Here is a 14716-nt window from a genome sequence, read left to right as displayed (position 1 = left end):
AAAGAATCAAGAGAAAACTGGCTAGGGATGGGTGAGGTTTAAGGACAGTAGTAATGTTTCTAAGCCACTACTGACAACTTGCAATGAATTTCAATCACCCAAATTGGACCATGAATGGCACCAGTATACATGGTTATGCGGTTTTTCTCCTGAAGCTCTCAGAAGATAAGACAAAGGAAAGAAACCAGGTGGTTATACTGATCCAAAGTTGAAGGTTTAGAGCTGTAACCAAAAGACAGGGATGGGAGACTTTGAGTATGTCGGTTAAGAGTAGTTGAAATGAGGCCTCCAAGAGGTTTAGTTAAGGTAGATAGAGAAGAAAGTGAGACCATCAGCGGACGCTGCACTTGGGAAAAAGGGAAAGGAAGGTCCTGATGAAGTCACTCAAAGAGTTGGAAGCAAAGTGATGACAGTCAGTGAACTTTCAGATGCACCAAGTGACGCCATGGTTCAGTGATTAGTCATGGGAGTGGATGGATGACAGCAGAAGTGAAGATTACTGAGACTATTGGAGAAGATTTGAAATGGGGACTCAAGATAAGTTATGCAAGGTGATATTAAAGTTAGCCATGTTGATGATGAAACGTAGAATAAAGGAAAAGATAAGAAACCTAGTGAACTTGAGTGATCAGGAAGTGAACAGATGAGAACAAAAGATATATACTCAACGAATCCCCTTTTCCATTTAGGTCTCTGCCCTCTATATAGTTTTCTATACTTCTTTTCCTGGACCAGAAATTCTCAAACTTTTTGTCTCAGCTTCCTGTTATACACTTTAAAATTGAGGATCTTAAAGGGCTTATTATTATATTATTTGAACTATATCCATTGAAATTTATGATATTAGGAATTACAACAGAAAATTTCAAATTATATTTTTAATTATAAACATTTTACTATAAGTAATATATTTTTAGTGAAAATAACTTCCTTTTCCAAAACAAACAAAAAAACATACTGAAAAGTGGATTTTTTTTATATTTTTGCATATCTCTTTAACGTCTGTTCTAATAAAAGATAGTTATTCTCATATCTGCTTCTGCATACAATCTGTTGCAATATGTTGTAGATAAAAACAAATTAAGTCTCATAAATACATGTAGCTGGAAGAAGAAAAATATTTTAATAAATTTTTCAGATAATTGTGGGATTCCTTTTTGATACTGAAACTTGACAGGTGGTATTTCTTAAACATCAGTTGTAATATGGCATCCAAAGTCACTTTAATGCATATTCTTTACTCTGCTACATTAAAAGCCATTGGTCTATCCAGTGCTTTGAATGCATGTTTTCCACCCATGCATGCTTTCTAAAAAGTCTGTACTTGTTATCTGAAAAATTTTGGTTCCCAATTTGGACAACCCATTTCACTGTCTTTTTTAAAAATCATATTTGTTAATATGACAAATAATCGTCATTTGTTAACACCAATGCTATTCAAAAGTCTTAAACTATCAAGAAGTTTTCAAGCTCCTGGTGGCAAATGTAAGTGTTCCAAAATTCTAATTTTCTTGAAAGCTTCGGAGAAAGCAACAGCAAGCCACTCCAGTACTCTTGCCTAGAAAATCTCAAGGACGGAGGAGCCTGGTAGGCTGCAGTCCATGGGGTCGCTAGGAGTTGGACACGACTGAGCAACTTCACTTTCACTTTTCACTTTCATGCATTGGAGAAGGAAATGGCAACCTACTCCAGTGTTCTTGCCTGAAGAATCCCAGGGACAACGGAGCCTGGTGGGCTGCCGTCTATGGCATTGCACGGAGTCAGACATGACTGAAGCAACTTAGCAGCAGCAGCAAAAATGGTGTCTTTGAAGTGATTTCAAAGTTGCTTTCTTTGAAGGGATAGGCTCATTTTTAAGAAAATATTTGCCAAATACTCAGGTCTGAATAACCGTATTTTGTCAGTTGTTCTTTCATGATAAAGGTGTCCGTTCAGCATGCAACTCAATTACATAAGTGTTTCTTATTTAAAGTCTTTCTTCGGTGTACAGCAAATGTACTTTAAATACACTTCCTATCATCATTCGCAGAATACAAAAAGGGTATGTACTCAAGTGTCAAAATTTATTAAAATCAATAACTTTATGGCTTCATTAGTGATATTCTTAAGTGAACTGGCTTTTCTCCCCCCGTGTGATTGCATGGCCTTGAAAATTATAATGATTACTAGTATAATCTTGGGCAATCCAGACCACGGTATTATGTTTAGGCATTCTCATTTTGTCCGTTTCCCTGAACTTCTCAGGGCCACATGAACAAAACAGATGAGATAACCTGGGAACAGCTGAAGTGCTGCCTTGATGGCTTAAGAATTTCTATCCCGAGGGGTGGGAAATGGAATCCTTTTACTGGCCAGAAAGAGAGATTACTTCCATTGAGTATCTTCTACACGGCAGGCAGAGGGTAAGCTATATACTTTTGAGCTCACAGAACCCCTGAAAATTACTGACTCCTAAAAGTCTCTGAAAAGACTTCTGAGAAAACCAGTGCCCTAGATTTCAGTATTTCTCTAAGTTTAGCCTTAACCTCTCCAAATTATGAGATGTGTATTTTTCAGTGCCTTGACTATCCCTACTTTCATGCCATGCTATCGTTTCTCTGCTAAGAAGAATTAACATAGCAGGTCCCAATATCACTATCTTTAAAAGGCTTATATGCAAGGTTGGCCCTTGGTTGGTTTTTGGAACCTTAAGATATTTTTTCCCCATCATTTTCTGATAAGAATGGCTCACTGTGCTTCAACAGTTTGTGCAACCAATACAGTTATGCTGGGTATCTGCTTTCCTTCTAAGAATCTGGATTTTTAAAAGTGCTGAACAAACAGGGCCTAGGTGGCCAGCCCCCATTAAAAAAACCCCCAAAAACCCTGGGCACTCAAGTCATTTAAGAGTTACCCCAGTAAAGAATTTCCCAGGCACTCTCACAGTTCCTTGCTGAAAGAATTAAGGATGTCCAGGGTAACATCACTAGAAGAGGAATCTTGGAAGCTGTGCTTGGTTACTCCAGATGTCACCCATGTACCTTTTCTCTTTACTGACTGTACTTCGAAAACTTTCACTGTGATAAGTCATAGACCAAAGTACAACTATATGCTGAGTTCTGTGAGTCATAGCATGTGGTGGGGGAGAGAGGTTCCTGAGCACCCCCTGACACAATTTCAAACTAAACAGGTTTAAAATTGGGCTTCTCACCTACTATGGCCCCATCCTAAATCATGATCTCTGCTTAAGGTCATCATTCTTCTAGTTAAACACAGTATTTCCTAATCATTCAAAGATACCCTAGTTCAATCTTCAATTCCTCCTAAATCCCACTAGTTTCTGGCCATTAGTGCTCCTGAGCCTTTAATGTACTCCGTACTCTGTTGTTACCAATTGTCTTTAAGTCATTTGATCAAATCAGACCTACTTAAAAATTTATAAACCTGTTCATAATAAAATCTAAACTTCTTATATCAAGATGCTCTGAATTCTTAACCTGCTGATTCACCTATCAACTAATTGGCACTTATCATATACTATCTTATATTATTATTTTAATCTCTGGGCATGTCTTGTATTCTCAGACAAGTAAAAGTTCACTAAGATCAAGGACTAGTTCTTTTGGTTCTTCAAGTCCCTAAGAAATCTTTGCTTAATACTATCTAGCATTTAGCGAATAACTATAATTTAGTGAGTGGTGAAAGAGCAATTAAGTTGGATAGGATTAAATTAGGAGAGCCTTTGAGTATGATCGGTGGGGTGCTTGACTTCTACATTCTTTTCTGGTCCAGGATGGTCCCTGGTAAAGATGTTTAATTACAGATGGAGATTCAATCAACAACGAAAGAAAAGGCTCCAGAGACATGTGTATCTTACATTTGCATATAATGAAGATTCCCTGGAGAAGGGATAGGCTACCTACTCCATTATTCCTGGGCTTCCCTGTAAAGAATATGCCTGCAGTGTGGGAGACCTGGATTCAATCCCTGGGTTGGGATGATTCCCTGGAGAAGGCAAAGCCTACCCACTCCAGCATTCTGGCCTGGAGAATTCCATGGACTGTATAGTCCCTGGGGTTGCAAAGAGTCAGACACAACTGAGGGACTTTCATATTCACTTTCACTATACCATTATGAAATATTTTTAAGATTAATACGACATCTCTAACTGTTTTACAATTGTATTTTAACTTAATGAAAACCAATGGGAGAATTCACATTTATGTAAAGAGCTTATGGGTTGTAATGATTTTCATTGCAGTTAATATCAACCACTGTGGGAAAATAAACCAAGTTTTACTGTGAATAGCTTACAAAAACACTAATCCAAGCACATTAACAACCTCAATTAGGCTATAAAACAAAGACTATCATGTAAGATAGATCCCTACAAAATTAATAATTAAAAGTAAAATGTTGAATGGGACTATTTATTACAGAGACAAAACAAATGGATTAGATTTTAAAGCCCCAACCATGTTATGGATATGAAGTAGTTGGTGCTTATGCTGAATACACACTAAAATTTTACTGTAAAATTTACAGTTTGTTACAGGGCGGTAAACATTAAGTTGGAACTATTATGAACCATATATAAGGAGATTTAAGTACCTGAAGAATATGGTTATCCAGCAATTTTAGCAATAAGATAGTCCTACGATTCCGATCAGATTTGGAGTAAGGTTTTTATATGGCATTCTTTACTCTTATTATTTTTCATTAAATGTAATTCCTCTGCTGTCCTCAAGAATGAATTATATGCTCTATCTTAGATTCACAATTCTATTCCTCCAGAATTTTATAATAGCAGCAACCAATAATATGATTCAGTTTAAAATAACTCATTTTATAGAAAAACATAATACAGAATGAACACTTCAGGATTTTTGGAAAAATAATTGTAACTGATTTGGACAACTGTATTAATGAATAAAACAGTACCTCAAAGAACCGAACAAGTGCTTTTTTAGGATCTTCTGGGATGGGTAAATATTCAACTTGAGACTTTGAGAAAATATTCTTTACTTCTGATAGGTTAAATAGCAACCTTGTCAGTTCAGTCAATTGTTCCATGTAGTCCTTTTCTGTCAAAATAAATTATATTTATATGTTTATGACATAAATTTGTTATTTATATATATGTGTGTACACACACACACACACACACACACACACACACACACAACTGGAGTAGGAAACAGCAACCCACTCCAGTACCCTTGCCTGGGGAACTCCATGGACAGAGCCGCCAGGTGGGCTGTCTAGTCCATTGGGTCACAAAGCGCCAGACACAACTGAGCACATGCATGCACACAGGGGAGAGCAGAGAATGGAGCATTCTTCGTTTGTTTTAAATGATTTAAAATTTGAATGATTTGTTTTAAAATTAAAATTTCTACATTATTAAAAGCTAGGTTTCTCTCACTACAGGAAGGCTTTATTTAAAAACAAACAAACATTTACTTGTGAACATCCTAGTCCGAAAAGTTATTAATGTAAAGCCAAGTGATATAATAAAATATAAAAGTAAATGTGGAGCATGTTTTCAGTCCAGCCTTTCCAAGATTTACAACTGGCCGTAAACCATAGCTTTAGGAAAAGGAAAATGCATACGCTCCAGACAACCAGAACAGTATGGAATATTAAAAAAAAAAAAAGAGTTACAAGGAAAAGGAGGAAATTATTCATAATTGGATATTTTTCTTTATAGGGTGTTCACAGTATGATATCTGGTTATTTACTTCCTATCTCCACTTTTTTTTTTCTGATCAGTTTCTTCAAGGTAAAAAAAATAGCTTGTCACTTAAGAGCAAATTTTTGTTCCAAGCTTCCAAGGAAATAAGTTCTTTTATCTTTACAGGAGAGAAATTCATCATATACAGTAATGGGAAAATATCAAGAAAAAAGAAACAGACTGCAAATGGAAATAAACTTCTGTTCATATTAATACCTACAAACAAATATATTTTTAAATCTTTTCTATTAATTTATGTAACAAAACAGGAAATTCTAAACATACTTAGCAATCCAGAAAGCAAAACACTTGCAGTACTTACCAACTGCCTGTTCAGGATTTATATCAATGAATGAGTCATCTGGCACATGAAGGTTTTTTACATACATTTGCAAAATGCAACGGATCCATGATCTTACAGTTAGGGCTTGAAAAGATACGCAGCCTGAACAAGAGAGTACTTCACATAACATGCTGTAAAAATAAGTTGATGAATATTAAAAACAGAAACCAAAACAAAACCCTGACAATGTGTTCCCTGAGTACAGAGACTCTGAAATAAAACTTTCTAATACTCCCCAGTTTTTGGTCTCACGTATCTTACAAACACGAATGCAGACATGCTCTGCTGAAAATAAACACTACAGATACCACAAAATATTTTAGACAAACATTCTTGTTTTCACTTATAATGCCCTAATTTTAAAATTTTCCTTTTTCCACTGGTGGCATACATATGACTTATGCCAAGGGAGAGACATGGTTAAAATTAGAAAAACAAGGAAGGGGTTTAAGTAGCTTTGTGTGATGATACTGAACGAAGTGGCAAGCACAATAAAAAACAGTGGCCCTTAAGAGTAAAACAGAGAAGTGGTCATGACCATATACAGAAGAAAAAAGATAAAAGACATTTCTACGAGGGTCTCCCAACCAATCCAATCCCCATCCCTTCCTTTCCCCTCCCCCCCCCCGCCCCGCCCACAGGAACTCCAAAATAATATCTGAACAAGGGTTTTTTAAATTATTTTACAAAGTCAAAGGTCTGGCTTAATCTGATTTCTAATCATTTTATAAGAGAGGATGGGGATAGTCTTAACCTAATTATAAATGTTATGTAAAGTTAAGACACTTAAAAAATACATAAATCATAACTCTAAAAGTACTGTTTTCAAATACTCTGAATACACATTTTCATAAAAAAAGAGAACACAAAACAGAACTCAGATGGGTTGTTTATTACCTATACATCCTCCCAACACTACTTAACATCTTTGCATTTCACTTCAGTTGCTTCATTTCAGTTAGTCCTTCCTTGCTGCTAACATACCAATATTATTTTAAAAACAAATCCTTCAAGATAATTTCAGCACAAGTATTTAACAAATAATATAAACAAATGTTTGTTGTCATCAAAGAATTCTTAAGCTGGAAAGGATCCTAAAAGTAATCCAATTGAAGTTGAACTCCCTTACTGTGTAACTGAAAGCTAGTGAGAAAATGATTAATGACTATGCTTAATGAACTTCTTTTTAAGAAGAATACCTCTCTTCATTTTCACTGACTGGCAGCTGCGACCAGATCAACACTGGTCTCTTAGGTTTGTGTATTCATCTTCCCTTATCTTGATATTCTTATTTGAATCACCCTGATTGTTCTATACCACTTCTATTACCGACTGTATATTTTTTTCTGCTGGGGTTCCTCAGATCTCTTACGTAATGCAGACACTTAAAAGTCATGGAAATCAAAGTTCAAGGTGATGACGTCTTTTGTTCATCGCTGCACAAAAGTCAGATCTTTAAAAACCTAGTGTGACGAGGAAAAGTGAAGAGTGAAAGTGAAGTCACTCAGTTGTGTCCGACTCTTTGTGACCCCATGGACTGTAGCCTACCATGCTCCTCCCTCCATGGGATTCTCCAGGCAAGAGTACTGGAGTGGGTTGCCATTTCCTTCTCCAGGGGATCTTCCCGACCCAGGGATCGAACCTGGGTCTCCCGCATTGTAGGCAGACGCTTTAACCTCTGAGCCACCAGGGAAGCCGAGAAAAGCTACCATTAAACTACAACTGTGATAATAAAACAGTGTCTTACAGATTTAGCAATATTAACTGTATAATTTCTTTCACAATGGTGAGTGTAAAAGATCATTTCAGGAGGAGGTTAAGGCAGTCCTACAAAAACCATTTTGACAACGCAGCAGCAACATTGTTTTAAGAAGTTTCCTACTATTAATACAGTCAAAATGTGGATACACAGAAAAGCAACAAACTGTCCAAGTGAAAGCATATATAGCAAAGATCAGTTTTTATTTTGGAAATGCTCACCTTCCTTGTGAACTATCTACTGTGAGTTTATTTTAATGTGTACACCTGAAATAAAAACACTTACCTATTTTGTAGGAAATGACTTAAATATCTGGCTACAACTTGGGGCCAGATGATATCATCCCAACCAAAGAGTTGTATCATTGATGTAACTGGCTGAGGCTGAAGATCTGATGGGGCTGTGCTGGGCAAGTCCATCGCCAGCAAAGTAAAATCTAGATTTAGAATGAGAGAAACTTACAGTGAAAATGTAAAAAAAAAACCCACTATCTCCCTTAAATTATGTTAATAGTGATTTTTTTAAAAAAATCAGCACTAAACAGTAAATGTCACATTTTAGAAATGTAGAACAGAAAGCTAAAACTGAACTAAATTCATATTGTCAAAGAAATTTCTGTGCTGATTATCTGGATCTCCAAGAAAGGGTCTGGATAAATCTGTCTCAGCATCATCACAATGCATCCATTATAGAAAGGCCCTTCAAATGGTAAATTAGGAAAAAAAAAAACAACATGTGTTTATTGATTCACTGCAGTCACTTCTCTTGTTGTGGAGCACAGGCTTTAGGGAGCAGGAGCTTCAGTAGTTGCAGCTCCCTGGCTCTGGAGTGCACGCTCAATAGTGGTAATGCACGGGCTTAGTTGCTTCAAGGCATGTAGGATCTTTACAGATCAGGGACCAAACCCATGTTACGTGCCTTGGCAAAGGATTCTTTATCACTGAACCACCAGGAAAGCCCTCAAATGGCAAATTCTAAACGTGATGGCTCTGCTCACTCAAATAATCCATTACCAAAAATAGTTCTAGCATCCACTCTTTTCCAATCAAGTTAATTTACTCATCCTACCACAGACACAACTGAGTGATTTCTACTTTCACTGACCACAGATGAAGAGCTCTCACTCACCAAGAACACTGGACATTTTCTTCTAGTAAACAGTGATTTCCTACAATCAATGATTCTCCACTTCCCTAAGAACTCAAAAAGCCTAGGAACCAGAATTTCTTAGATCGCTGTGGTAAACAAATAGACTTTATTTTGTGATTTCCTGGGATTCCCCAACCTAACTTGCAGTACTTCAATTTCTGTGCGTGTGGACTCAGTCGTGTCCGACTCTTTGCAACCCCATGGACTGTAGCCCACCAGGCTCCTCTGTCCGTGGGATTCTCCAGGCAAGAGTACCGGAGTGGGTTGCCATTTCCTTGTCCAACATTAATTTATGTTGATCAATAAATTATTTATTAAGCACTGCCTCCTGTAATGCTCCCTCAAATGGTGGCTGTTTGTATCTTCCCACACTCTCATACACTGGACCCACAGAGGGTGAGCAACTTCTGGTCCACACTGCTGCTTCTAGACCATTCTCCCTTCCTCTTCTTGAAAACCTCTGGCTCTGAGTCTCAGGTCATGAAATTACACCAACGCTCTCTTCATTACACCTGTCTACTGTTCCCTCCTTTGCCACCTCTCATTCCTTCAAGACTGTAGCTTATGATCCTCCTTTCTAACTGCAGTCCTATCATAGTTGTTGATGATTTTTTTTCCTCCCAGTCTCTTGGCCTTGAACTTCTCACCTTCAGTGAGACTATCTTCCACTACTTTAGCCACTCACTCCCATGGTGATAACAGAGAACCTGACACCGCCCATAAGTACAATACCACTGAAATCCCTACTTTGAAGACCCCTCCTTCTGGCACCAAATCAGCTTTCCAACTCTCCTCCGAGGTTCCCAACCCCTCCAGCAATCCTTTGATTCCATCAGGACCTACGATTCATTGGTCCTACAACATTCCCTAGGTTCCTCACTGACTGTTCCTTCCTTTCCCCTTTCAGGCAACTTGACTGATCGCTCCATCATTATACTCATTTTCATATACCATCAATTCCCTTGCCTCTTACTTGATTCACTGAACTTCCCTGGAAAAAAACACCATCTGTTTAATTACAGTTCTTCTTCTTCTCCCTACAGGCACCTATGACCAGTATTAAGTGGCCGGTGAACAACCATGTGGCCTGATCGCACTTTAAATTTATGACTACAGGTGGTAAGCGGGTCCTTAGAGCTGGCCACCATTCCTACCATATTTCCCTAGTCCATTTGGTCTTTCATTCTCTTAGAGGATTACTGCATACCTTCTCTCCTCTCTCCACCATCAGTCAGCATCTCCCCATCTTCATTTTCAGTTAATGATTTTTACTACTTTATGGAGAAATGAGAAGCATCAGAAGAGAACCACCACATCTACCCTGCCGCCTCCAAGTGGACCCATTTACTCTGCCTTCTCTTCTGCTACCACAGAGGATCTGAGGCCAAGTCCTCAATGAGATCCTACTTCTCCTGGGCATTAAAACACAAATGACTCTCTTGCAGCATCAAGTTTTCTCTCACTCCTATACATTCCTGTCAGCATTATAAATATGCTGGAGTTTCTCCCATGTTATTAAAAAAAAAAAACAAAAAACAAAAATAAACCCTCCTGGACCCCACCTCCCTCTCCAGCTAACATCCCAGTTTTTTCTACTTCTTACAGTGTGTGTGTGTTTTAGTCACTCAGTCGAGTCTGACTCCTTGCGACCCCATGGACTGTAGCCTGTCCATGGAATTCTCCAGGCAACAATACTGGAGAGGGTTGCCATTTCCTCCTCCAGGGCATCTTCTGACCCAGAGATCAAACCTGGGTCTCCTGCATTGCAGGCAGATTCTTTACCATCTGAGCCACCAGGGAAGCCTCTTTTAGTGGTGATACTCAAAAAGATATACTTAAGTTTGCAGCGAGAAGAAGTTCTTGCATTTTCTCTTGGATATCTTTAATGGGCCTTTGCCTCTACCCACTACAGCAAAAAACTAGTGACCTTTGTCCTACTACATCCAATGACCAATTCTCAGGCCCCATCCTAACTGACCCATTAAACACATTCAAAATGTTCATCACTATTCCTTCCTTAGAATGCTCTGTAATTTGGTTTCCATGGCACTACACTTAATAGGTTTTCACATCACCTCACTGATAATCCTTTGCAGTCTCCTTTCTTGGTTCCTTCTAATCCTATAAATCTGAACATGGGAACATCCTGGGCCCTGTCTTCAAACTTCTCTTTTTACTACTTACTCTGTTAGTAGTCTGATCCAGGTCACAGCTTTATAAGACAATTTGTACGTAAATAGCTTCCAAATTTAAATCTCCAGCTTGGACCTCTTCCCTGAAACTCGGGTTTATTATCCAGGGGTCTACTCAACATCCCTACTCAGATTTTAAGGGATAGATATAAATATATATGTATCTCCCAAGTCAAAATCCCAGTCTTCGCTCATATAAATTTCTTCCTGCCACAATCTTTCTCATCTCAAATGAGGGTTTCTCCTTTCGTCTATTTTGCTTACCATGTCAACCCCACTTAGAAAATTCTGTCAACTCTACTTTCAAACTGGAAATCTGACCGCTTCTCACCACTTCCACTGCTCCCACTGCGGCCCCAGCTGTCCATCTCTAAGCTGTTACAAGAGTTCTCTATGTGACCTCCCCACCTCTCGATAGTCTAATCTCTGTCCAGCAGCCAGAGCAATCATATCACCTCTCTGCTCAAGACTTTCTAGTCTCAGGGTAAAAGTGAACATTTTTACAACTATGTATAAGGCAGAAGAGAAAGCAGTTCTACATACCCTGTGGATTGCGTCTCTGACTACTCTTTCTCCCTTTCTTATGCAACAAGAGCTTTGATGGCTTCCGTGTAGTTTCTCGAACACACCAGACATGCTCTTGCCTCTGGATTTTTGCATAGCTCATATCTGCATAGCCGCATATCTCACCTTCTTCGGGTCTTTGCTCAAATGATCCCTATACAAGTTTTCCGGGCAACTCTTATTTAAAATTATAACTTGCCTGTGATCTTTCCTTGTGCTTAATAGTTCAGTTGTGTCCTACTCTTTGTGACCCCATGGACTGTAGCCCACCAGGCTCCTCTGTTCATGAGGATTCTCCAGGGAAGAATACTGGAGTGGGTTGCCATGCCCTCCTCCAGGAGATCTTCTCAACCCAGGGATCAAACCCAGGTTCCCTATCTCTATCCTTTTCTATACTTATCTTTTTCTCCATTTATCATCATCTGACATATTACACATTTTACTTACCTATGTTCTCTTCCTTCCATAAGAACGTGGAGCTTATGCATGAAAAAAGGAATTGTAGTTCTTTTTTTCCCATTGATAAATCCCCAATGGCAAAGTATTCATAAACTATTTTTTAACGCAGGAAATTTTGCCTTCTCTCTTTACTTCAAAACAAACCGCAAACCCACATATATTTGCTTTATATCTATATTACTATTTATTTTCAGGACCTAAGACAGTACTGACTAAAGTTTATCATTTTGGTCATTAAGTGAGAGTTGGGACGATGAATGGTAGAAAGATAAGTCATATTGACTAGTAATGACTGGTTTGGTTAAACTGAAAGTCAGTATTTTCACAGACATTCCAGTGGTTGCAAAAGCACTGCCCGGCTTAGTTCTCCAATCTATATATTGCTGTAAAGTCTTAATTATGGAAGCACTACCAAAATTCAAAATCTTTTCAAATGTATATTATGAAGTCTTTTATGTAATGCTTTTAGCTCAGTTTTCCTTATTCACACTAGGGTAAAATAAACCTTGGTTTAGAGCTTAGGTTTTTAAAAGCATTTACATTTAAATACATTAAACATCTTCTTAAAAACCGCATTTAAATACATGTAGTCACCATATTGATCTCTATTCCAGTACTTCTTAACATACGCTGGATATAAGATATCCCTTTGAAAAAGATAAAGACTTCTTGTTAGGAAAGTGCATATGTGAATATATATATTTAAATTCTTGCCTATAATTTCATCTGATTCAGAGCCCATTAAAGTCTAAGGACATGTCTATAGGCTAATAATCAAATTAAGTAAAAATTACAACCTAAAATAGAATCTAACAGAAGTCTGAACAGTAACATTCTATGTACTCCATGTCATTCTGATCTCATCAGCTTTATGTTGCAGGGTAATTCATTCCATCTCTTTTTGCTGTTTATTCAACTTCATATTTTACTAGGTATCTGCACATACAATCTGAAAATAAACGACCGGAACTAGAAGTCAAATGCTGCTTTACTTTCCAAATAATGCATGAATAAGAAAAGCTCATGTATATACAGTATTTTTAAGGTTAAAAATGATCTGTTTTGCAAATCATCACTTAATTTTTACTTTTACTAACAGGAAAATAATAAGCCAAAGAATCCGAATTTTAAAATACATAATTCTTTTCTTCCTGGTTGTCAAAATATTTATTGCACTGTAATAAAGTAAGAGTTTGCTACTAAGCAAACAGAAGAAAAACTGACAGAGTCTGCAAAATGAGAAACTAATTGGCAAATTAAGAACGCTGACCTGCGGCTGCATCCGCGAGTTGTGAGAGAGGCACTATCTGCGACATCCTCTGACTCTTCAAAAATGAAAAGAAATGCCTCCATAGTGCACTGGCAACTGCAGCAAGGTGGCGCTCTTTAGTCGATAATGAAGACTGCACAATGAGGTCCCCATTCTCCCTTTGAAGTTCCTGACACAATTGTTGATGCATACTCCTAAAAACAATAAATAAAAATACAGCTAACACCCAACAAACAAATACAAAATTTTTCTTTAAATACATTTTGGGGTTTTAACATTTACACCATGTGAAAACTGAAGGACAGGTCTATCTAATTAAAACCTTTATGCCAAGACATTATGCATTTCTGGTTATTTGATGGATGAACGATGGCATATTAAGTACCTTAATGTTAATGTTAATTACTAATGTCAAGCATTAATTATATGCTTTTTAATATGTCAGATCCAAATGAGAAACAGGCAGCTTCAAAATGAAGGTTTGCATTTTGCAACTCGCTATGACAAGTGATTTTACTTACAATCTAGACATAAAAACAAAATTTTAAGCCACTTCTTCTGTGAGCTTTAGGTTATGATGTACCAAGAGGAAAGTATTTATGGCTTATATATGATATTTTAAATTAAAATACTTTCCTTGTTTAGAGCAGACATAGACATTAAGCTAGAATATAAAACTGCTAGATACATTATTAGTCATTTGGTCCAAAAAGACCCATAATCATTTTCACATGGTAGAAAATAATAAAATCATTCTTCTCCATAAATCAGTAAAACATGAATTCAATGCTGCCTCAAGTTTTGATTTGTCATTTACTCACTTTTCCTATGGAAAATTGAGACATCTCTAAGACCTTAACAGAAACATAACAGAGGTGAATACCGAAAGATTTTTCTAGTGATCTGGAACAGAAGACATTAATGCAATATGCCCAACAATTAATAATATTATTTAAAACTAAATGTGCAACTGTGATGTTATTCCTGTTTCTGTATATATAACTGTAATCTTATTTCTATTTCTGTATATATAACTGGCATCTCAATTGAGTAGACACAAATGCACAAACAGCATCCTTAGATTTGTTTTCAATTAAAGAGCAAACAGTGAAAATTAACCACTGGAGCTAAGCCAGAATACTTCCTTTGACAGTAGCAGTATTCCATTAAGAAAAATGACTACTACTTTAAAAAAAAGAAGAAAAACATTCCTGATGCTTTAAATGAAATGCTTCATCAAGACGAAGTGGACACTCAATATAACTGT

The 14716-nt window shown here is 37.3% G+C and overlaps 1 protein-coding gene across 1 annotated transcript in view; it reads right to left on the bottom strand.

Annotated features, from left to right (window-relative positions):
* MMS22L (MMS22 like, DNA repair protein) overlaps positions 1 to 14716 on the bottom strand; it is a 121037-nt gene that overhangs the window by 24380 nt on the left and 81941 nt on the right. The window contains exons 14-17 of the mRNA XM_052645943.1: positions 13450 to 13643; positions 8101 to 8251; positions 6036 to 6187; positions 4921 to 5063 (exon numbers count right to left, since the gene is read on the bottom strand). Coding sequence (XP_052501903.1) covers positions 4921 to 5063; positions 6036 to 6187; positions 8101 to 8251; positions 13450 to 13643 — 640 coding nt within the window. The remainder of the gene's footprint in view (positions 1 to 4920; positions 5064 to 6035; positions 6188 to 8100; positions 8252 to 13449; positions 13644 to 14716) is intronic.

The sequence above is a fragment of the Budorcas taxicolor genome, chromosome 9 (genome assembly GCF_023091745.1).
Source record: "Budorcas taxicolor isolate Tak-1 chromosome 9, Takin1.1, whole genome shotgun sequence".
Taxonomy (NCBI): domain Eukaryota; kingdom Metazoa; phylum Chordata; class Mammalia; order Artiodactyla; family Bovidae; genus Budorcas; species Budorcas taxicolor.
Note: the sequence above shows the minus strand (reverse complement) of the source record. Positions and strands in the feature narration are given on the sequence as shown.